The following is a 25,555-nucleotide window of genomic DNA, read 5'->3' as shown; positions in this document are numbered from 1 at the left end:
TTAAATGCTCCCAAGTAAGGGGCCCTCCAGTTCTGTTTACTTTTACTCTGTTCTCCTCCAAACATTTGAGTTAAACTGTATGGGTGAAGGTATGAATGCAATAGTCTCAAAAAATCCAAAATAGACAGTGGGTCATATTAAATATATTCTATAACAACTTGCATTACACATAAAACATACACAGGTAATACAAACTCAAAGTGGCAGTGTGTTGCAGTGGTTAATGCTGCTGCTACAATTTCCCCATGTCTGTGCTGAGTTTTCTCTGGGAACTCTGATTTTCCTCAAATATCCGAAATGACGTATGTTTAAGATTAACTGCAGATTCTAAACTGGTCATATATGAGTGTGGAGGTAAGTGGGCCCTGTGGAAAAAAGGCATCATGTCTAGGGTTGGTTCGTGGATGCTAGACCTGCAACACTGAATTAAGCAAGCAGGTTTGAGAAGGCTATGAATGCCACATTAAAATTCAGACTCTAGCCATAGTTCTGAAAAAGAGAAATTCCAAAACTAATTTTATATTTACAAATGTATTACTGTTCGGGAAGGTCACATTTCATGCACTTTGGCCAGTAAAAGAACACACATAACTCAAAGTCCATGAACAGACATGCAATTGAAATACTCTTACTGATATGTAATTCAATTCTTAAAATCTCAAAAATACATAAAAAAAAAAAAAGGTTGCTATGCTGTGTGCTATGAGAGGTACAATTTAGTGAACTTTGTTACAGTAAAAGAGTGATTTTTCCAAAAAGTAGAGCACACTAGTATAACAACTAGGCTTAAAGCCTTGATTTATTAGTGCCAAACATAAATGCTTGGCGTGGAAGCTCTGAGGCTAAAGATCTGTCCTGGTATCTAGAAGATTGCCAGGTTCAAATTCTATTACTGCCATAAGGGATCCTATTCCGTTGGATAATGCAATTGTGTGTGCACCAGTCATAATGAATCCCAAAGAAGAAGCCATTTAAATGTTTCAGAAGTAAACCTGAAAACTGCTTCAGAGGTGTTGTACAATGGCCGACCCTGCACTCTGACCCCAAAAGACAAATATGAATAATGATAAAGTAAAAAAAAGGAATAAAGTGTATCAAATCAAAAAACAACACTTAAGAGACAAAAAGTAAAACATCATGGTAGACCACCTGATAAAGCTGCAAAAGAAGTCCAACTTGCCAATTACTGTGCAATTACTAGCTGCTGCTCTTACCAAAAGGTGGCCAGTCACACCATGTTTCATTGTTGGGACTGCTGAAGTTTGGCGGCCGGATAACTTCTGAACAGTTTCTATGCAGCTCACTCTAGAGGAAAAAAAACAAAAAGTATAAGTCCGTTAGTCTACCTTTATTCATTCTAGCTTCATCCATTCTGCACACAATTACAAAGTTACTTCTGTAAAAATGGCCTAATGCAGCAGACATAGCAGCACAGTAAGATACTCAAGTGTTGTTATGAGGTCAGTTAGGAGGTTCTCGAGAGTTCCGGATCCCTTGGTAACCATGTTAACTCGGGACTATCCACTTGTGAATCAAACAATATTATGTTTTAAACAAATAATTCATTTTCAAAGCAAATAGTTGTATCAAATGGTAGTGCTGCTGCCTCGCAGTTAGGAGACCTGGGTTCGCTTCCCGGGTCCTCCCTGCGTGGAGTTTGCATGTTCTCCCCGTCCCTGCGTGGGTTTCCTCCGGGCGCTCCGGTTTCCTCCCACAGTCCAAAGACATGCAGGTTAGGTGGATTAGCAATTCTAAATTGGCCCTAGTGTGTGCTTGGTGTGTGGGTGTGTTTGTGTGTGTCCTGTGGTGGGTTGGCACCCTACCCAGGATTGGTTCCTGCCTTGTGCCCTGTGTTGGCTGGGATTGGCTCCAGCAGACCCCCGTGACCCTGTGTTCGGATTCAGCGGGTTGGGAAATGGATGGATGAATGGATAGTTGTATCAATAATTTTTTTCTTTTCCTATCTGTACACTTTTCTTTTTCTACATCCAAAAGGTACTAAACCTCAAAAATATAAAAAGTAATTAGTAAAAAGTTAGAACAAGATGCAGCAAAGTCTTACCTTGACAATGCTGATAGGCTTCCGTGACAGATGATAACTTGTGTAAAAAAGGAAGGTTAAAAGAAGAGTGAATCCTCGATACCTGTCACAATACACCAAAAAAAAAGGGAAAAAAATCATTATAAAGACAAATAATTGACCTTTATAAAAGAACAAGGAGTACAACTTGTGAACAGACTGAAATCTTAATATATGACAAACAAAAAAAAAAATGACCGGAGAGCGGTAAACAACTTGCTGCATTTTATTTACAGGGGTGGGCAAAATTAGGTCTACAGTTGTTTGCATGGAAAAAGACATGTAGGTTGTGATTATTACAATAGCTTTATTAACTCAATAGCTTTAAGAAGAAGGCAAATAATACAAATAAACAATACAATAAGTAATAAATTAATATTACAAGAATAAACTATAAACCTCCTTTTGCCCTGTATATACTGTATACACACACACATACACAAACTAAATAATTTTAAATAAGTTAAAATTTAACACATATGTACAGTCCTGAAAGTATGTGTACAGCAGTCCAAATTAATCTTTAAGATTCTACGCCCTGTGAAGCATCACCTTTAGTTAAAAACAAGGCCTAGCTAGTGAAAATGCCTTTCTGCTCATAGAAGTGGTGTTCTTTCCGGGAAGAATAAACAGTATCAGCCTTCCCCCTATATTTTCTGGACCAGTTAAACTAGAAAAACAGGCTGCCCTGCTATAATACCGGAGTATAAAGCTGGAAGTTTAGTCTGAAAGAAAAAAATATACTGAGTACTAACCTATAAAATATGCAAATCAGCACTGCTGGCATTTCAAACACAAAACATCCAAAGAAATTTTCGGCGAGACATAAATCACCATTCAGATTAGTGCTTTAAACCTTTGGAACAAATTCCTGTCAGACAGCAATCAATGCATGTCTAAAACTGTCACTTGGCTATTGCTGTCTGTTTAGTTTTGACTTAGGACGCTGGCAACTTCAGTAACGTCAAGGAAATGCCACCGCACTATAAAAGACTTGAGGCTCCTAAAAGACTCATGACATGGTTTAGTGGATTCAATGTATGGTCTCCCAGACATACCACTGACACTAGAACAATCTAAGTATAAAACAGACTAATTGCCACATATTTGGCAGAGCTACTTCCCTCTATATCTGGATTTTGAACTAAAATCAGTACACATTAAGGTGTCAGCCAGCTCCTTTTCCTGGTTAGAATGAGGTGACAAAACATGAAGTAACATAATATGATTTAGTGGCTAAGATATTGGACCCAAAAGCCACAAGACTGTGGATTCAGCAAATATTAGTGAATCATTGAAGAACCCTACGAATATTCCAACCTTGAAAAAATGAAAATCACTTCAATGCTTTAGTGATGTTTAAGTTACGTTGAATCAAAATGTAAACTAAATAAACATAATTAGAGTGGGGAATATTATGTCTGGTTTTCAGGGACCATAGAGGGCTATAAGCTATAAACATTAGGGGCCTCACATATGAAAGGTGCGTATGCACAAAAATGTCGTGTACACCCATTTCCATGCTCACTCCCAAGGTGTATAGAAACTAAACTTGCCCTAATGCTACGCACAATTTCACAGCAGCCTTACACCATGCTTACGCACTTTTCTGTTTAGTTTTGCAAAAGAGCGGCACCCAGCATCAAAGCAGCTCTACTGTTTCTGTGTTATTTCTCTTTGTTTTTTAGATTCACATCCATGATGTCAGCTTTATCACATACACCGAAATTAACTGTATATCTTTTGCAAATTTAATTCACTTGATTGTAATCATTCTGCAACAATATAATGGTGTATGGAATGGCCAAACTATTATAACTATCTTAGCTGCTTTAGTGTTGTTAGAAGACATCACAAGGGCACGTATTTAGAGTTCATACTGACTTCTTGTCCTATGAAGAAGACTGGCTTCTAACTTGAGTTCTTCTCTTGGAAGAGTGTGCTGTCAGAATACTAGGATGTATACTGGATATCATTTTTATGATGAATTTGCATTCATGTTTATTACATTTTACAAATAAATTCTTAACTTCATTTAAATAATGTATACTGGTAATAACTGGTGGGGCATGGTGGCGCAGCAGAAGTGCTGCTGCCTCGCAGTAAGGGGACCATGTCCTGGGTGTCCCTTGCTTGGAGTTGGTATATTTTCCGGGTGGGCTTCCTCAGCCTGCTTTGGTTTCCTTCCAAAGGCATGCCGGTTAGGGAATTTGGTGATGCTAAGTTGATGCTACTAGTGTGTGTGTGTGTGTGTGTGTGTGCATTCACCTTGTGATGAGCTGGCGCCCTGTCCAGGGATAGTACTTGCCAACAGCTTGATGCTTTATGGGATTGGTGTGACCTTGGCTGGATGGATGGATGATTGGAATAATTAAACATTTATAGCAAAGAGTTTTCAATGTTCCTTAAAAGTTTTGAAGAATCAGCGTTCTAAACTTACAGCTGGTTTTACATTTATTACAGATGCTTATTGTGTGGCGACTGGTTACATGGAGAAAGAAAACAGAAGGATAGGAATTGGGGGTTGGTGCATTTGGCAGACACAGTGCTGATGCAATAAATTATTCCATTTAGGGTGGCGCGTAAGGTAGGAACAATCCTTGGATGGTGTGCCAGCTCAAGGCTACTGCTGCACCACCGTGCCCCCACATGCTTAATACATGCTTTAATCCATTTCATCATGAAAATGATAAAGTATATATCTTATTATTCTAAAATGTTCAAAGAACTGTAATATCATGAATTAAATATATTCTGTGTGGTGATCACTGCCTGCGTGCTCCTGTTGGCATAAGAGAAGCCCGTTTCAGAAGCATGTAGCGATTAATGACTGGGGCGTGGAACATTTAGAATATGAAGCATTTAATTAGCTACTTTAATTACTATGGGTTTTGAGAAACACTAGTGAATTAAACATTGATTTTAAGATGAAGTTTACAATGTTATACTTTAATGACAAAATAAACCATGAGATTAAAGTGGAAATTTCAAGATTAACGATGACATTTTGACTTTAATCTCGATGTAAGCCTTTTTTTTTCAGATGGAGGGCTGCTACTTGCCTTTTCATGACGACTTTGATATATGACCACTTCTTTTAATTTTGAGCACTGCACAACCTTCTGAATTCTGTGTGCCTCTGCCATGCTGTACCACTCCTTCCATTTCCTTTTGTTGTTCATAACACTGCTTATGCCACCAAATAGTGCGTTTTTCTTTGCCTCCACTTCATTGAGCAGGACCTCTATTTCTCATTCACTGAAATTCTTCTTTTTCATACATGCTTTTGCCGTTGTCTTTTAACAAAACACTGAACAGAAGAGGCTATTTACATTGATTTGCAAATTTGCAAAATCCTAGGAGGATTCAGGGTAGGTCTGTTGGCTTTGGACATCGATTGGGATTCATAAAGGGTAAGTGCGCAGAACTTTTCTTACGTACAGTTTTATGCATGTGAATGGTTTTGTGCTTATGCACATTTCTAGTTTTGTCCATACGCCATGTTTTAGTGGGAATTCCATACAAGGCATATATGAGGCTGAAGGTCACACAAACTAGCTTGTTAACCATAATCTTTATGAATGGAAGACATTTGGACAATTGGTCTATCTCTCAATCAGACAGAACCTACAACCAGAATATACACTTGTACCAAACAAACAGATGCATAAAACAAAAAAACAATACCCCCAGCTGAATTACTCTAATCAACCCATTGTGTTTTTTTGCCGTTTTCTGTTTTGTTGTTTTCTCTGTCTATGGAAGAACAGTTTAAACCACACTCCCACAGCATTTAAAAGAACCAAGTAAAAAACTGGTTTCAGTGATGTCAGCAATAACCACTAGCAGTATGCAAAATATCCTGTGAAGGAAGATTCTTCACTTAGCATAGCTGCCAGAGAATAATCTTTGCATGTGCTGCAAATAAACAACCTCACTTACTACAAAACAATTTTCAAAAAATGCTGCAATTATATTTTTGTCTAGGAAAAAGTGAGGTGATTTTTTTTGTTTTCTCAGAGTTCAGGATTAGTTGATTTTATAACATAAAGTTTTTAAGTATTACTTATTACTGAAAAAAATTCTAGCCGCTACACAAGTACGTTAAGAAAATTAATGGACGAGTGTATATTTACACACTCCAAACTCAACGGACATGATCTGATGCGGGTTTTTAAGATGCTGTAATCCACAGTCAGCATTCTGACTGATGGTTTGTTAAAATTACAAAATTGAATCTGAGCTCCCTCTTTAGCACAATCTTAAGTTTTATTGAAATAAATGTCTATATTACTTCTGTATTAAATGAGGTTTACTAAAAATAATGTTTCCAATTGTTTTCAATATTTTGAGACATACTGGCACAGCGGTTAGCACTACTGTCTTGCATCTCCAGTTGGAATGATGCATCTGGAACACTGTGTGGTATTTGCATGTTCTCTCCATGTCTTTAAAAGCTTCCACTTAAATTTAAAGATATGCAAGTCAAATTAATTGGAAAGTCTTAAATGAATAGTAGCATTTTTGTTGTTTTTGGTATATGATCGATCAGCTTGCAACACATTGCCACTGACCATCACAAAGGTAAGCAAGAGTGTATTAAAATGCACATATTATTTATCTAGCCGAACATTCACAAACCCCCTTTAACCAATTTGGGTTTATGGTGGACTGGAGCTTACCCTAGTCAAGTTCTCCAGATGTATGCGGTTTAAATAAAAAGAATTATATTAACAAAACTGGCCTGTAAAATACACGGATTCCAGTTAATTTTCCATTGCTGACACGCTGTGTGACTCTGAGCAATTTGCTCCAAATGCAGAAAAAATTTTTAAAAATGAAAATAGTTGATCTATAGCTGTAAGGTGTTTTGAGGCCCATCTGCTACAACTTTTAAGTAAGGAAGCATGAAGTCGATTGCAAAATCAGCTGCCACCCTATCAACACCGGAACAAAGCCTTGAACCATTCAAAAGTTGGGCAGCGGGCAAGTGCTTTGTTATGCCAACACAAGAATGGCCAGCGTGTGAGTATGAGTGAGACCCGTGATGAAGTAACGCCTCATTCATGGTTGATTACTGCTTTGTGCCCAGCATTCCCAGAATAGACTCCTGCCCACGTGACCCTGAAGTAGATTAACCAGATTTGAGAATACTGTATTAAGTTAAATGTATTCACTGTAGCTTCAACACTAAGTCTCATATCATTAAAAAACTATATAGTTATATTTGCTTCACATTTGACCCAGACGTGAGATACACTATTTGAAACTATATATATGTAAATCTTACTTTTCAAACTAATGTTTCATAGGAGGCAGAAACAATGTAATTGTAATCGTCAGTGCATTTAACATGGAATAACAAAGACCTCAATTGCGACTTTAAGACAAAAAAGGCAGTACTTGTTACAGTTACAGTTGTTACTGTTACATAATAAGTAAGGATCCGTTTTGGCTGAAACAAGACTGGGTAGGTTAAGTTTTCATTCTAAGATAAGAAAACCAGAGATGTAGAACTCTTAACTGACAAAACCATTTAGTTTATCAACAATAACATTAGTGATGGGCAACATATTATGATGGTGGAGTATCCATACAAATCTAAGCAATTTTTTGCAAATATACTGTGTATGTATGCACTAGATATGAATGACAGAAAATTCATGCTTAAGGCATTTGTATTAGTTTCAAGTATGAGCACTCACAAACTCATAATGACTGGAGACTTTAACAACGTATTAAATCCAGACTTAGGTTAGGTCCTCAGCAGCTACAACTATAACATCTGAAACTGAGATGGAAAACACACAGGTTAAAGATCCCAACTTCTCTGACTCAATTTAGATTTCTGTATTACAGCTCAACAGTATTCTCTTTCTTCTCACCAGTACACCACAGTTACTTAAGAATTTATTTTTATTGGTAATATATTATTACCCTTTGTTAGCTCTTGCAAACATGAACCTCATTATCTCTGACCATGTTTCTTTTGGATCATCAAGCCCTATGAACCCTACCTACAACTGACAACTTAAAACACTAATGTTAGCTGATAAGGGCTTTATACAATTAATTTCCACACATGTTGATATTTTCTTAGAGATCAAGTTAGACGCACGTGTTCCATTGTTTAATCGGGAATGCAAAACAGCCACATATGAAAAAGGCGACTCCTCAGAGACCTAATGCAGATGACATGGCAATAACAAACTTTCATATCTATTACTTGGCTGCAAATATACACATTCTAAAATATTTAAAAATGGCAGTATCTAAACTCAACAAAACAACACCTGTTTGTTTAGCATTAGAAAGGAAATCCTTCTCTAAATCTTCTTTGTATGCCCTGCTCTCTACTGCACTTAACACTGATTATCATCAATTTACCAGCAACCCAGTGGTTCACCATATAGTAAAAATAAGGAACCAATGCAGGACACAGTTTACTTTAGAAAACACGTATTTGATGGCCCTATTCAGGGTAGTCTCCTATTCCAAACCTGCTTTAACCTATGCAGGATTCAACCTATGGAAGATGCTAACAATAGCAAGATTTAGATATCTCTATATTGAGAAGTATTGGCTTCTTTTGAAAATATTAAACTCTAAATTTAATCTTTTAGTGGCCTACTTCTTTTGCTACATACAAATTATAACTAAGAATTATTAACCAGTATTTAAATGTACAGGGATTTGATTTGGAAGATTTGGAGTTGCTTATAACTGAACACAACATCACTTACAAATAAAATAAACAGCATAAGTTAAAAGGAAAAACTTCATACAAAGCTAGTGAATAGTACAACTATAAAGGAGATGTGCATGAGTGTGTAATGTGTCTGTGCGTGCACACGTACATATACTGTACACACACACCTTCATACAGCATATGCCAAAATACAAGGAAGACAGACTAAGTTACTGGTTTGAGGGGTCTATGGCTCTGGGAAAGAAACTAATTAGAGTGGCAGAGTGGTGGCTCTGAGGCTAAGGAGCTGCACTGGTATCCTGAAGGTTGCCGGTTCGAGTCACTGCCAAAAGAGATCCTACTCTGCTGGGCCCTTAGGCAAGGCCCTTAACCTGCAATTACTCCAGGGGTTCTGTACAATGGCTGACCCTGCGCTCTGACCCCAAGGGGTATGCGAAAACTAACAAATTCCTAACACAAGAAATTGTATAAGGCGAAATAAAGAACAACAACAACAAAAAAAAAATGTAGGTGTCTGTTAGTTTTAGTTTTAATTGACCTGAAGTGTTTGCCAGAGGAGAGTTATGTAGTAAATGATGAGCCTCTCCAGACTCCATAGACAAATTTGAAGGATCTTCTTCCTCTTCTATGAGGGGTCAATGTGCTTGATCATCCTTCTTCAAACAGCTCCGTCAAGCACCTCCTCACCAGTCACGCCCTTCTCCTCCAGATCTTCTTTTATTTTATCCATCCACCTCTGCTTTGGACTCACTTGTTTTCTCTTCCCATGGACTTCCATTCCCATCACTCTTTTGCACACTTATCCATGATTTCTCTACATCAAATCTGATTACCACTTCATCCTGCTTTCCTCTACTTTCTTAGCTATCTCTCCCATTGTTTTTGTACCTGTCCTGTCCTTTTCTCCTGCACTCCGTTTACTGCCCATGTCTCAGCTCCATACATCATTGCTGGTCGTACCACTGTTCTAAAAACCTAACCTTTAACTTTTGCTCTATTTTTTTTTTTTTTTTTCAGGGCTGGGCGAAATCAGCCCAACTTGGTGTCGGTTAAAAGCCCAGAGAAACAGACAGGGCTAGTGTCAAAAAGGGAATCCCAAGTTCAGTCCCAAAGGATCACTCAATGTTTTTATTTTTTTTTAATTGGTGCTGCTAAACTAGTTATGTGACAACCAGTATTTGTGTGCTTCATTTAATTTACTTTTTTTTTTTTTTAAGATTCTCAACCTTTAAATGATTCCTCTCCTCTTAAGCAGTTCCATTTGTTGTTGTAATTGATTCTCACTTTCTTAAAAAGCTGCTAATTAACATTGAGATGCAACAAGTGACAAAGCACTATTTAACATGGGTCCCTTTACACACGTTCTCCAAGATGTTTAAATTTTTATAAAACATTTTGAAACAAATGGAAGAGAACATATGAGAGGCTACATATCCACTCTGAGCAACTAATCACATTTTTATTATAATTTTTTTTCCTTTCTGAGAATGACCCGACATGGAAAAATTCAAACAACAACATGCAATAAAATTTGATAACAAGTTCTGTTATCAGAACGGACTGATTTCTAATTAGGCAGCTGGGTTGGAGTATAACCCTGCCGCTGCTATGTCCTCCTGGACTCACACTGGAAAGCCCTGGTTTACTGGAAGTTTACACGCCATTTCAGGCAAATGTATGGCTAATTCTTAGAAAGCTTGCTGTCATTTTGGATCTTACACAAGCCAGTTCAGAGCTGCTTCCCATTTGTGTTACATCCACATTGTGAACAGGAAATCTTTCTAGGCAACTACTGCATAGAGTTTGACAGACCGGCTATCACATTGTGTCACACACACCTCAACAGACAAATTCAGAAAGACACACTCACACAAATCTATGAAGACTTGTTACCCAGTTGTGTTGGAGAACAGTTTCAGGGCAACTTGCTGTCAGGTTGAGTGTGTAAAACACACCAATTCAGACATGCTACACACTTGAATTATACACACAAAAACAGTGAGTACAGAAGGTTTTTTTTTTTTTAATACTGCAGGAGTGTACAAAAAATTAACTTACCGCCAAGTTCTACTTCACTTTCTCTCACACACAAACAATCAGACTTGCTGTCCACTTAAATACACACACTTTTGGCAGTAATCATGTGTATACCACTGCAGCAAAAAGTTTATGGTAGACTGCCTGGAAAGATGTGACAAATTCATGTGCACAAAGACATGCGTTTTTTACCTGATGTATGGTTTCTAATTTTATAATGAAATCTGATAAAATGCTAATACATCCTCATGTATAATCCTAACAAGTATTTATTTTGAAGTCATGTACTTTTTCATGAGTTTGTCTTCACTGCCTTTTGAATAACTTCAAGTCTATCAATTAAACTCATGAATGAAAAACTTTTAATATTTGGTTTGAGATATTTGCTAAGACATGAATTAAGTGTTTACTTATCTGACCACTGATCACAAGATGATGATGATGAGGTGGATAAGTAATCCCTAATGATCCAGGGTCTTGTCTGAGCCAATAAAATGCATTGTTTATCATACATGTTTCTGAAATGATTGTGAGTGTATCAGCTACTCCATTGTCTTTAATTTCAGATGGCTCAGATGCCCAAAACAGTGATGCACACACCTTTACGGAGGAGCTGCTGCCTAGATATTGGTTAAGGAGAGGCCATACACACACATCTTCAGGCAGCACTTCTTATCAAGCTGATCTTACAAAATTCGGACCTGCTGCACACACTCACTGTACATAAAGTATGTCTATACTGCATTTCTGTGCAGTTTACGACAGACTTCCTGTCAAGTTCCACTTTAGATACGTAAACCAATTTTGCATTGCCACATACACTGTACACTGGCATTCTTTCCACACCACACCTGTACACAGCTTCCGAAAGGCTTGCTGTTTAAGTGTAGCCACAAACACAGGCATATTCAGACTTGCTTCACACTATTAACAAACACACTGTGTACTGACAGTGTTTCTATACCGTAACTGTATAGTTTCTAACAGACCTGCTTTCAAATTGTAGCTTCCTCACACACACATACTCTTTCTTGCTAAACACTCTATATACACATAGTTAAGCGATATTTTTTCTATACCTTATCTGTACATGGTTTCTGAGAGACTTGCTGTGCAAGTGTAGCTCTTTCCCAAACACACACACAGACAGCTTTAAACTTCCTGCACACTCTTACTCATTTTATCTGATGTGTTTCTATAACATACCTGTATACAGTTTCAGGCAAACTCGATCTGAAACTGTAGACTTCTCACAAATGCACACGCTCAGTCTTGTTAAACATTCTCACACACACCAAGTAGTGTCCATACCACATCTGCATACAGGTTATTAAATGATTTGATGTCCAAGTGTAGCTCATTCACACACACAGAAAAACACACATCTTCAGACTCACTCCACACCTTTTACAAATACACATTATGGCCTGACATGGATTCCACAACATATTTGTATAAGGTTTCCGACAGACTTGCTCTTAAATTGCAGCTGTCTCTCTCTCTCTCTCTCTCTCACACACTCACAAACTGAGTTTGCTAAACACTCTTTATACACACACAATGAGTATTGATAGTCTTTCCATTGGGTGAAATTTGTACCAATGTGTAGACTATATCTATATACAGTTAGCACATAAGAAATATTTTTGATGAGAACAACCCATTCAGTCCAACAAAGTTTGCCAATCCTATCCAACCAATTTCTCAAAAACAACATCAACAGGACTTCTGAATGTCCTGAGTCCTACTGTCCACTTATTCCTTGAATCTGCATCTCTCTAGGTGAAGGAAAACTTCCTAACGTTTGTGTGAAATTCACCCTTATCAAGTGTGCTCTTGTCAGACACATCTTAAAGTAAGAACTGGTATCCACTAAATTCCCATTACAATTTTAAACATTTCAATTATATCACCTCTTACTACAACCTGTTTGCTTAATGGGCTGACTTGCTATCACATTGTGGCTCTGTCTCACACAGGTACTCCGTCAGATTTGCTCTCCACGTATGGACTTGTACAATGTACATGAGGTTTTTCTCGAAGATTGCTCCAAAGAGTTTCTGAAATACTCCTTGTTTTGTGTCACATGCCGATTCACAGAAGTTCATGGTGTCTACGCAGACTTGCCGATACACAGAAGTTCATGGTGTCTACGCAGACTTGCCGATACAGCAGTTGTGGTATACACACCGATATCGTTCAAAGGGAGTCTTTCATATAGTTTTGTAAAGGCTTGCTGTCAAAATTATAACTAGGTTGTACTCAGATACTGATTTGCTTACCACTTGCCTTTTACACACACGAGTAATGCATTCTAGTCTTTCGACACTGCGACAGACACTCTTTCAGTACGTTGTGTTACTAAACACGTTTGGGCAAACTCAACTTCGAAGTTGTAACTCATTCACTCCGTCTCACGCTTACACACACACACACACACACACACACACACACACAGTTTTCGGTTCAGAGACATCTGCTCTTTGTGCGTTTATTTCAGCACTTGCAAACCGAAACATCATGATATCACTCACCAGCTATCCCGTGAGAAGGAGGTGATGAGACGGATGCCCGGTGCCAGGGAGGTCCTCATGGCTCCGGCTGCGTGGGACACAGCGCTCCCGTGGCACTTGGTGAAGCCGGCGACAACGTTGGCTCAAGACGAGATCTCGGGGATCGGCTTTCCCTTCCGCGTTCCTCACTTACGGAGCGTCATCGTCTCCAGGAGCTGTTTGTTGACTTTATCGACAAAGAAAAAGCAAAGGTAAACGAGCCGGCTTTTAGAGGCAGGGGGAGGCACCCCGGAGAGATGTTTCCCATGCCACCGCCCCCACAAAGGGAGAGAACAGGAGAAGCCACCCAAGCCAATCTAAGCGACGCTCCGTAGGGTCATCGCGCGTCCCTTCCTCCCGGTCACGTGGCCCGCTTATTCCAGCTCGCTCTCGTCACCGCGCCTGTTTTGTTTTCCAAGGAGGCGGAGAGACACACGCTCGGGAGTGCACGTGACGCCTGAACGCGCGCGTGCCTCCTGCGTCGCTGGCGAGGTTTGCAAAATGAGTTAAATATGCAGATGCTTAAAAAAAAAAACAAAGAAACAAAACGCGATACTAAACAGAAATTAAATGACACACGGGTGCAGAGGATCTTGTTCAAATCTGTGCGATCCGTCTGTGATATGTTGCGTAACTCAGGTCGAAGTGTCCGCCGCGTTCGTCTCTAGTGAGAACAGTTGGGGTATTGAGAGGCGAGGCGCGGCGCACCCTAACGCAGTCAAACCGCACATTTGAAGTCATAAACTCTCGTTTCCTCTTGTGGCACAGAGACCTTCACATCAGCAGATGAGCTGCAAACAAATCATACTTTGTGTTTCTTGCCGTGTGTTAAACCATTGGGAGCCACGCGCCGTTAACGGAGAGTATGGGCTTTGCCTGAAGACAGTGATTCCTGGCAGAAGATGCCAGCCAACATTCTTGATGCAAATTTTTATTCTTTCAGCCACATCATTTGACTGGCAGCACACATACTACCCATTTCACTTAACGTGACAGTGGTAACACGCATCCAAAAAGTCCGCTAGTGTGTGGTTAAGTCAAGCAGCTTGCCCAGCTGACATGTTGACAGTGCCATATTGGAAACTGTGCAGATGGTGATGTTACCCAGCAAAGTCTAGCATAGTGATAAGTGTATCTCATGACAGACAGAGACACAATCTGGGTTATAGCACTAGGACAGTTCTGCTGCCCAGCTAAGTCTACTGCCATATTTAGTGATGGTAGTTAACCAAGGGTTACATAACAATACTGTCAGGCCAAGCAAGGCATAATGGTAGTAAAATGTTAAATTGGACAAGCTACCCAGGTAAGTCTATCACAATAAACAATGATGGCATCAATTTAGGCCTGATATGTTAGGCAGGAATGCCATCTGGCTATGACTAACTAAACAGTTATGCCATCAGGTTAAGAGGTCATGTTAGCCAGATAAAGCTAATGTGAGACGGTCTTGCCATTCAGTGGCTCTGACGTGCCAGCAACGCCATCTGGTGTAGGAGGACACGGTTTTACTGTCCAGCTACATCTATCACAATAAACAGTGGTGGTCTCTACTTAAGCTTGATAAATTTCAAAGTGGAGCATATGATATTATTTATCTTGACTTTCAGAAAGCATATGATAAGTGGCCACATGAGAGGTTGGGCATCAAACTAAAAGAAGTGGGAATTCAGGCTGATGTTTTTAGATGGGTGCAGAATTGGCTCAGACACAGGAAGCAGAGGGTGATGGTGCAGGAACCTCATCAGAACTGGCTGACGTTAAGAGTGGTGTTCAACAGGGGGCAGTGCTGGGGCTGCTGCTATTTTTCTCTTCTTCTTTCGGCTGCTCCCGTTAGGGGTTGCCACAGCGGACCATTTTCTTCCATATCTTTCTGTCCTCTACATCTTGTTCTGTTACACCCATCACCTGCATGTCCTCTCTCACCACATCCATAAACCTTCGCTTAGGCCTTTCTGTTTTCCTCTTCCCTGGCAGCTCTATCCTTAGCATCCTTCTCCCAATATACCCAGCATCTCTCCTCTGCACATGTCCAAACCAACGCAATCTCGCTTCTCTGACTTTGTCTCCCAACCATCCAACTTGAGCTGACCCTCTAATGTCCTCATTTCTAATCCTATCCATCCTTGTCACACCCAGTGCAAATCTTAGCATCTTTAACTCTGCCACCTCCTGCTCTGTTTCCTGCTTTCTGGTCAGCGCCACCGTCTCCAACCCATATAACATAGCTGGTCTCACTACCATCCTGTAGACCTTCCCTTTTACTCTTTCTGATACCCATCTGTCACAAATTACTCCTGACACTCTTCTCCACCCACTCCACCCAGCCTGCACTCTCTTCTTCACCTCTCTTCCACAATCCCCATTACTCTGTACTGTTGATCCCAAGTATTTAATCTCATCCACTTTCACCAACTCTACTCCCTACATCCTCACCATTCCACTGACCTCCCTCTCATTTACACACATGTATTCTGTCTTGTTACTACTGACCTTCATTCCTCTCCTCTCTATAGCATATCTCCACCTCTCCAGGGTCTCCTCAACCTGCTCCCTACTATCGCTACAGATCACAATGTCATCAGCAAACATCATAGTCCATGGGGACTCCTGTCCAATCTCGTCTGTCAGCCTGTCCATCACCATTGCAAATAAGAAAGGGCTTGTATGCATCCGTCACTCCTACCACAGATCTCACCACTGTCACACTTCCCACGTACATATCCTGTACAACTCTTACATACTTCTCTGCCACTCCCAACTTCTTCATACAATACCACAGCTCCTCTTGAGGCACCCTGTCATGTGCTTTCTCCAGGTCCACAAAGACGCAATGCAGCTCCTTCTGGCCTTCTCTAAACTTCTCCATCAACATCCTCAGAACAAACATTGCATCAGTGTTGCTGTTTCTTGGCATGAAACTATACTGCTGCTCACTAATCATCACCTCACTTCTTAACCTAGCTTCCACTACTCTTTCCTATAACTTCATGCTGTGGCTTATCAATTTTATTCCCCTGTAGTTACTGCAGTCCTGCACACCCCCCTTATTCTTAAATATTGGCACCAGTACACTTCTTCTCCACTCCTCAGGCATCCTCTCACTTTCCAAGATTCCATTAAACAATCTGGTTAAAAACTCCACTGCCATCTCTCCTAGACACCTCCATGCTTCCATAGGTATGTCATCTGGACCAATGGCCCTTCCATTTCTCATCCTCTTCATAGCTGTCCTTACTTCCTCCTTGCTAATCCACTGCACTTCCTGATTCACTATCTCCACATCATCCAACCTCTTCTCTCTCTCTCGTTCTCTTCATTCATCAGCCTCTAAAAGTACTCTTTCCATCTGCTTAACACACTCTCCTCGCTTATGAGTACGTTTCCATCTTTATCCTTTATCACCCTAACCTGCTGCACATCTTTTTCAGCTCGGTCCCTCTGTCTAGCCAATTGATACAGGTTCTTTTCTCCCTCCTTAGTGTCCAACCTCTCATACAACTCATCTTATGCCTTTTCTTTAGCCTTTGCCACCTCTTTCCCCACCTTGCGCCTTATCTCCTTGTACTCTTGTCTACTTTCTGCATCTCTCTGACTATCCCACTTCTTCTTTGCCATCCCCTTCTCTGTATACTCTCCTGTATTTCCTCATTCCACCACCAGGTTTCCATTTTCTCCTTCCTCTTTCCAGATGTCACACAAGCACCCTTCTTGCTGTCACCCTTACTACATCTACTGTAGTTTCCCAGCTGTCTGGTAACTCTTCACTGCCACCCAGTGCCTGTCTCACCTCCTCCCTAAACTCAACCTTGCAGTCTTCTTTTTGAACTTCCACCATTTGATCCTTGGCTCTGCCCTCACTTTCTTCCTCTTCTTGATCTCCAACGTCATCCTACAGACCACCATCCTATGCTGTTTAACTACGCTTTCTCCTGCCACCACTTTGCAGTCTTCAATCTCCTTCAGATCAACTTTTCTGAATAGGATGTAACCTATCTGTGTGCATTTTCCTCTACTCTTGTATGTAACCCTATGTTCCTCCCTCTTCTTAAAATACGTATTCACCACAGCCATGTCCATCCTTTTGGCAAAATCCACTATCCTCTGACCTTCTTAATTCCTCTCCTTGACACTATACCTGCCCATCACCTCCGCTGTACGCTGCTCATCACTTCATCCAACTCACTCCAAAAATCTTCTTTCTCACCCATTGCACACCCAACTTGTGGTGCATATGCACTAACAACATTCATCATCACATCTCCAGTTTCCAGCTTCATAGTCATTACTGTGCCTGACACTTTTTCACCTCCAAAACACTCTTGACATACTATTCCTTCAGAATAAGTCCTACCCCATTTCTTCTCCCATCCACACTATGATAGAACAATTTGAATCCACCTCCAATTCACCTGGCCTTACTCCCCTTCCATTTAGGTCTCTTGTACACACAATATATCAACCTTCCTTCTCTCCATCATATCTGCTAACTCTCTCCCCTTACCAGTCATACTGCCAACACTTAAAGTTCCTACCCTCAGTTCCACTCTCTTTACTTTCCTCCTCTCCTCCTGCCTCCGGACATGTCTCCCCCATTTTCTTCTCCTTCTTCGGCCAGCAGTAGCCCAATTTTTGCCAGCACCCTGTTGGCTAACAGTATTGGTGGCAGTCGTTGTTAACCCAGGGCTCGACCGATCCAGTATGGAAATTTGTAATGTTATCTGCATATTGATTTGGCAAAATTTTACACCGGATGCCCTTCCTGACGTAACCCTCCACATTTATCCGGGCTTGGGACCGGCACGAAGAAACACACTGGTTTGTGCATCCCCTGTGGCTGGGTTGGGCTGCTGCTATTTTTAATATATATAAATGATTTACATAGGAACATAAATCACAAGATGGTTAATTTTGCAGATGATACCAAGATATGTGGATTAGCAGATAATTTGGAATCTGTTATATCATTACAGAAGGATTTGGATAGCATACTGGCTTGGGTAGATTTGTGGCAGATGAAATTTAATGTCAGTAAGTGTAAAGAATTACACATAGGAAGTAAAAATGTTACGTTTGAATACACAATGGGCAGTCCTTATGAGAAGGATTTAGGATGCGTAGTGGACTCTAAGCTATCAACTTCCGGATAGTGTTCAGTAGCCATTAAGAAGGTAAACAGAATATCAGGTTATATAGCGCCCTGATGTGTGGAGTACAAGTCACAGGAGGTTCTGCTCAAGTTTTATAACACACTGGTGAGGCCTCATCTGGAGTACTGGGTGCAGTTTTGGTCTCCAGGCTACAAAAAGGACATAGCAGTGCTAGAAAAGGTCCAGACAAGAGCAACTGGGCTGATTTAGGGCTACAGGGGATAAGTTATGAGGAAAGATGAAAAGAGCTGAGCCTTTACAGTTTAAGCAAAAGAAGATTAAGAGGTGACATGAATGAAGTGTTTAAAATTATGAAGGGAATTAGTGCAGTGGATCGAGACTGTTATTTTAAAATGAGTTCATCAAGAACACGGGGACACAATAAGTAACTTGTTAAGAGTAAATTTCACACAAACATTAGAAAGTTTTTCTTTACACAAAGAACTATAGACATTTTGAATAAGTGACCAAGTAGTGTGGTAGACACTAAGACTTTAGGGACTTTCAAAACTTGACCTGATGTTTTTTTTTTTGGAAGAAATAAGTGGACAGGACTGGCGAGCTTTGTTGGGCTGAATGGCCTGTTCTTGTCTAGAGTGTTCAAGTGTCTTAATGTTCAATGAAGGAAAAACAAGTTAATAATCAATTCCTTGATTTTGCTGAAGTGAAGATGAACCATTAGAAAGAGGAGAGGAGTAAGAATCATGACTGTGTAGGAAGGCCAAAGTCTTCAACTATACTGCATGTCTAACTAAGGCAGCAAGTGCTATACGTGTCCTGAACAGAACACAGCTCAGGTCCTGTCATACTCTGTGCCATGCTCACCACTCTTCTGCAGTGCTTTATGATCTTAGGCCAAACAGATGCCATACCAGGATGTGATGCAGCCAGTAAGGGTGGACTCCACTCTGCCCCCTGCAGAAGTCTGTGAGAACAGCGAGCTGCCCTCAGATATCCGTGGAACTAGAGGTGTGGGAAGCCTTTACAACAAGTGACATCAATCGCTAATACCACAGTTTTTCTTTACACAAAGAATGATAGACACTTGAAATAAACTACCAGGTAGTGTGGTAGACAGTAAGACTTTAGTTACTTTAAAAACTCGATTTGATGTTTTGTTTTTTTTTTATTATAAGTGGATAGGACTGCCAAGCTTTGTTGGGTTGAATGGCCTGTTCTCGTCTCGATTGTTCAAATGTTCTAATGATAGTCAGAAATCTCATTTCTCTGAGCCGGACATGCCAGCAAACTCGTGATTAATCATGACAGCACACTAATGCAGTCTTGCTTCCCAGGTCAGTTTATTACAATAAGCAGTATGGCATCTTAACCTGATAAAATAGACACCGATGCCACCTAGTTAAGGATGACATGGTAGTATTACCGTCTGGTTCAGGTGGAGAAGACATTCTTGCTGCCCAGCTGTCTACCTGTATGTCAGTCATACTAAATGGTGATGGCACAGTTCTACTGCCCAGCTACATCTACCACAATAAACAGTGATGGCACCTATTTAAACCTGATATGATTATCAGAAAAGACATCTGTCTAAGACTGAAAAAACAGTAATGCCCTAAGGTTAAGACATCATGTTATCCAGTGTGGTATACGGCCGGCAGATCATCCCGGCCAATATCCCCAAGCCGGCAGGTGGACCATACCTGCAACTTGGAGGGGCCCCGAATTCCAGCAGGGAATCATGGAACTTGGAGTCTTTCATCACATACCTGCTGGATAACGTGGGGGCCGCTGCAGGGAGGCCCAGTGACTTATATTTTCCATATAACCCGGAAGTACGTCCTAGTCACAGGGACAGAGGAAATGACGTACTTCTGAGCTGAAGAAAAAAGAGGACTTTTCACCTGACCCGGAAGTGCTGGGGAATTGCATGGACTGAGGGATCTGAAGCACTTCCAGGTTAAGAGATATAAAAGGACTGTGGGAAACCCCAGCAGGTTGAGCTGAATTGGGAGGAAGGGTGACAACGCGTCTGGGAGTTGGAGGATTGTGTATTATTGATTGTTTATTGTATACTGTGGAGGTGCTTTGTGCACTTTATTATAATAAAAAGTCATTATTTTGGACTTTTAACTGGTGTCTGGCATCTGGTCTGAGGGTTCAAGTGGACGACAGTGCCCCCTATTTGTCACACCAGATAAGCAAATATAATTGGCTGTGTTGAAACTCAGATGAGCCTGGTATGATGGGCAGCGGTGCCACTCAAGTAAGCCTAACATTCAATACAGCCATACATTTTCCCACCACTTTAATATAATTCAGGGTAGCATAGCTTATCCCAATAGCACTGGGTGTAAGGTTGGAAAAACTCAGACAGGATGCCAGTCTGTCTCAGGGCACACATGCAGACACCCACACTTACTTACACTGGGGCCAGTTTAGAGTTGGCATTTAGGCTACACTACACAATCTTAGGAGAGGTGGGAGAAAAACCGGAGTCTCCAGAGGAGAACCCACACAGACAAGACCTGGGTGCTGAATTTGGACCCAAGACACCACATCCATTAGGTAGCAGCACAAATCATTGGCCCAGTGGGCACCCTAAGCCTAACATCACCTAGTTTACATTTCAGCACAGCTAAACCTGGCACAATGGATGGTGATGCCTCAAAGACAAGACCTGCATGAATTGCAGAAGAGAGGTAAGCCACTTGGCTAAGCTTGGTATAACAATAGTGACAAATGGCTAAACCTGAATGTCAACGTTACTGCCAAGCTAAACTGACAGTAGCGTCACTCTGCTTGCCCTAGCGTGGCAGAAAGCAATTCCACTCATACAGTTTCAGCCTAAAATAACAGTAATGACAGCTTGTCAGCCTTCTGAAATTTACTAGACCAAACAACAATGGCATGGAGCTAAATCACACATAATAGAAAGGAAAATCACTCAGATAACCTTAACACCAATGCTGACTAGTTCAGCTTCACATGACTGACAGTGATTCCATCCAACTAATTCTGATCAGCAGTCATGCCATCCACTTAAATTTGAAGCTATAGTCATGAGCACCATGTAAGTCTGACATGTAGGCACTTACTGTATCCTGCTACTCAGTTAAACTTAGCATGATATTCAGAAATAACATAACAGAAACCTAACACAACATTCAGAAATGCCATCTAATTAAGCCCAAGTTGATTAATGGTTACAGCCCCCAACACTTTTGAAAGAGATGCCATCCAGCTGTGGCATACAAGAAAGTCACAGCTGCTTCCTACTAAGCTTACAATGATAAATACAAATGACACCAAGTTAGGGGTGACATGGCAGACACCGACGCATATACGATTACATCTGAAGTGACAGTGATGTCATCCAGGTATGACTGACGCTAAACAGTAATGTTGCCCAGATAAACCTGATCTAATGCATTAATCCCAATACAGTAGGCAGCGATGCCACTTGGCTAAAAATAACATGACATTGATGCCACCCAGCAATTTGAACAAAGAGCCATACTATCAACAAATGATAGGCAGTGATGCCACCTTTGCAAATGTGGTATTCTTAGCCCAGTGACATCACAATGCTAAAATAAGATTAGAGACAGAGTTGCCATTCACAGTGCAGAGAGCTGAGGGCCGACATAACCTTAGTTGCAGGGTTCAAGATAAGCAGGGCACTCAGATTGAGTGAATGGGCATTGACAAGGAAAACCATTTTACTTCCAACATCCATCCATCTTCTAACCCGCTGAATCCGAATACAAGGTCACGGGAGTCTGCTGGAGCCAATCCCAGCCAACACAGGGCAGGAACCAATCCTGGGCAGGGTGCCAACCAACCGCAGGACACACACAAACCAAGCACACACTAGGGCCAATTTAGAATCGCCAATCCACCTAACCTGCATGTCTTTGGATTGTGGGAGGAAACCAGAGCGCCCGGAGGAAACCCACGCAGACACGGGGAGAACATGCAAACTCCACGCAGGGAGGACCCGGGAAGCGAACCCGGGTCTCCTAACTGCGAGGCAGCAGTGCTACCACTGCGCCACTGTGCCGCCCCTTACTTCCAACAATTCAGTCAAATTATATGTGTGCATTTTAATGAATTACAAATCAGGTCTGACACTACAAAATAAGGTTAGGGTGCTTTAGTAAAAGTTTAGGAGGCTGGGTATTTTGAGATGCCCCAGGACACAGAATTACCAAAAGCGCAGGTAGAGAGACAGTTAGATCTGAAAGGCACTACAGTATATAAAGATAGATGTTATAGGCACTGTATGATAGATAGATAGATAGATAGATAGATAGATAGATAGATAGATAGATAGATAGATAGATATATAGATAGATAGATAAGATAGATAGATTAACTTTATTTGTCCCCAGGGGGCATTATGTCAGACGTATTGATGCTGGTATAAAGCAGCACCTGTAACATTTCTTGACACACCTCCTCAGTGTTTGTGTGTCACAGAGATAACCACAGACTGGCCATCACAGAGTTATAGAAGATGTGAAGGATGTCACTTCCCACATTAAAGGAGCGTAGTCTCCAAAGGAAGAAAAGCCTGCGGTGTCATTTCTTCTGTAGTTCCTGTGTGTTATTAGACCAGTCCAACCTGTCACTGATACAGACCCTCAAGTACTTGTAGGAGTGGACCATCTCCACATCCACTCCTTGAATAGTGACCAGACATAGAGGCTCTTTGGCACGTTGAAAGTCAATCACCTGTTCCTTGGTTTTGCTGATGTTAAGATGCAATTTTGTTGAACCAGGAGACAAAGTTTTTCCCCCAACTCCTCTCCTCTGTCTCATTCCCCTTTATCAATACACCCGATAAGTGCAGAATCATCTGAGAATTTCTGCAAGGAGACATGACCTGGTGGGATGGGACATTTATAATCAAAGTTGTGTAGAGTGAAGAGAAATGGAGACAGGCCGGTTTCTTGTGGTGTTCAATGTTGCTCACAACTATATCAGATGCCCTCTTTAAGCTGGACACAAAAGATAAATAGGTTGCCAAGCAGTTATGCCTGAAACCATAGTGATGCCACCCTGTGGACAGCAGTCTGTGATATAGTGCCATTCATGTCCCATTTTTATACAGAACTAGTGTAGTAGTAGTGTTTTTATGGGTCCATTTCCTATCTATCGATCTATCTATCTATCATATAGAGCCTTTCTCTATCTATCTATTTAGCTATCATATAGTGCCATTCATATCATACCATACAGTTTCCTTTCCTACTCATCTCCATTCATCATTTAACCCTTTCCTCAATCTGTCTTTTTATCTGTTGTACATTTGTGCCATTCATACCTCTCAGTCATATAATTTCCTTTCCTGTCAGTCTATGTCTGCCATGACAATGACACCACCAATCTAAAATGCCTTTCGTGTGATATTTGTAGAGGATAGGCAGTTTTGATGCTTAGAATCTTAATTTAACATGAATAGGCCATTTAACTAAAACTAAACTCTAAATTAAAGTTAAATCTAAAACTAAACCACACACACTTTAACATTTTAATTCAGGATGTCACCCTGCCATGACAATGATGCGACCCAGGTAAACCTGATTTGATAATGACAGTAATGCCTTCTATATGTGATAGTTACACAAAGGCATACAGAGGTCACCCTGCGATGGACTGGCACCCTCTGCTGGCTGGAATTGGCCCCAGCAGCCCCACATGACCTGTTCAGGACTAAGCGGGTTAAAAAATGACTGACCTACAGAGGTAGGACCAAGCATCCCAACAGAATGTAAATCGTTCTGCAGGTGCCAATAAGCTAAATGTGACAGGCTCATGGTTATGCCATTCAGTTTACTCGGACAGAACAATGATGCCACTCCGTTAACCTTCATAGGGTAAACCGCAGACATCCTAAGTGCCATATTTCGCTATTAATAAGAGAATTGCCATCTTGCAACCGCAATAACTCTCAGAGCAACATGAGATGGAAAAAGAGTGACTTTGATAGGCGAGTCTGAAGACACGGGTGGTCGCTGCCCTGGCCTCTTAGTTTAGCTCATTGAGAGGGTTGGCAATGGTTGCATCTGAGACAAACTTGTTCATTCCTTTTCAAACCATTGTTTTTCCAATTCTGGGTTAAGGCCTGACCTGACACAGGATGCCAGTCTTTCACAGGGCACAAAGTTTGCACCTTCAGGTTTCCTTTCCTTCACCCGTTTATATAAGCGCAAGAGGTCGCTGCTCAGGTGCCATTCACTATAGTATCGAGGTGAGGGGGGGCAGTCCTCTAGTAGAGTCAGGCTGTTACTTCACCTCCTCTAATTAAAGTACAGGCCTTTCTTGTGGTGTTTCATTGCTGTCTTATCTCGGAGTACAGCTCTCCAGTTAGATATAGTGAGCCACGATCACAATGACCTGAGTCACCTTGTTTGTCATGAATCCCAGGGAAGGATTAATAAACCACAATTGCAGGTTTGTGCCAAGCAGTTGCCCAATACACATGATTCCATGCTGCATGAAAAACAGCAAACAGTAACTTACATCACAACTTTCAAGCCATAAAAGAGAGCAGTGATGGTGGCCTGGCAGTGACAGTACTCATGTGACCAGGCTGGTCCTGGTATTTGGCATGTATTTTCATCAAGTGGAGAAGTAGGGTGGCAACGGGAAGTATTCAGAGCCCTTCACTTTATTGTGATGTAGATTTCATTTTAAATGGACACTTTTAGCATTTGTGCCCATCAGTCTACACTCAATAAGCCATAATAACAAAATGAAAACAAGTGGAGCATTGCTACGTCTTTTTTGTAGCCTGGAGACCAAAATGGCAGACAGCACTCAAGCTGAGGTCTCAATAGGGTCTTCTAGCGCTTAACATGACCTCCATTGAATTGTACTCCACACATTGTGCTGTACACAGTGGACTCAGAAGGTATTCAGACGCCCTTCACTTCTTGGGTTGTAGATTTAATTTTAAATGGACAAATTTGCCATTTTTACCCATACTCTATTCTTAATAACCCATAAAGACAAAGTGAAAATAGGTTTTCAGAAAGGCTTACAAATTTATTAAGAGTTAAAA

General features: G+C 40.9%; 1 protein-coding gene across 3 annotated transcripts in view; it reads right to left on the bottom strand.

Moving 5' to 3' along the window:
• slc37a2 (solute carrier family 37 member 2) overlaps positions 1-13,757 on the bottom strand; it is a 35,630-nt gene extending 21,873 nt beyond the window's left edge. For 2 of the 3 annotated variants that reach the window (XM_039764204.1, XM_039764206.1), the window contains exons 1-3: positions 13,361-13,756; positions 2,063-2,144; positions 1,215-1,305 (exon numbers count right to left, since the gene is read on the bottom strand). In XM_039764204.1, the coding sequence (XP_039620138.1) occupies positions 1,215-1,305; positions 2,063-2,144; positions 13,361-13,419 (232 nt within the window). In that variant the 5' untranslated portion in view covers positions 13,420-13,756. Of the gene's footprint in view, positions 1-1,214; positions 1,306-2,062; positions 2,145-13,360 lie in introns of all 3 variants that reach the window. The other variant, XM_039764205.1, reaches the window with a different exon arrangement.
• Positions 13,758-25,555: the final 11,798 nt, after the last annotated feature.

The sequence above is a fragment of the Polypterus senegalus genome, chromosome 9, assembly GCF_016835505.1.
Source record: "Polypterus senegalus isolate Bchr_013 chromosome 9, ASM1683550v1, whole genome shotgun sequence".
NCBI lineage: Eukaryota > Metazoa > Chordata > Cladistia > Polypteriformes > Polypteridae > Polypterus > Polypterus senegalus.
This window is presented reverse-complemented; position numbering and strand designations above follow the sequence as displayed.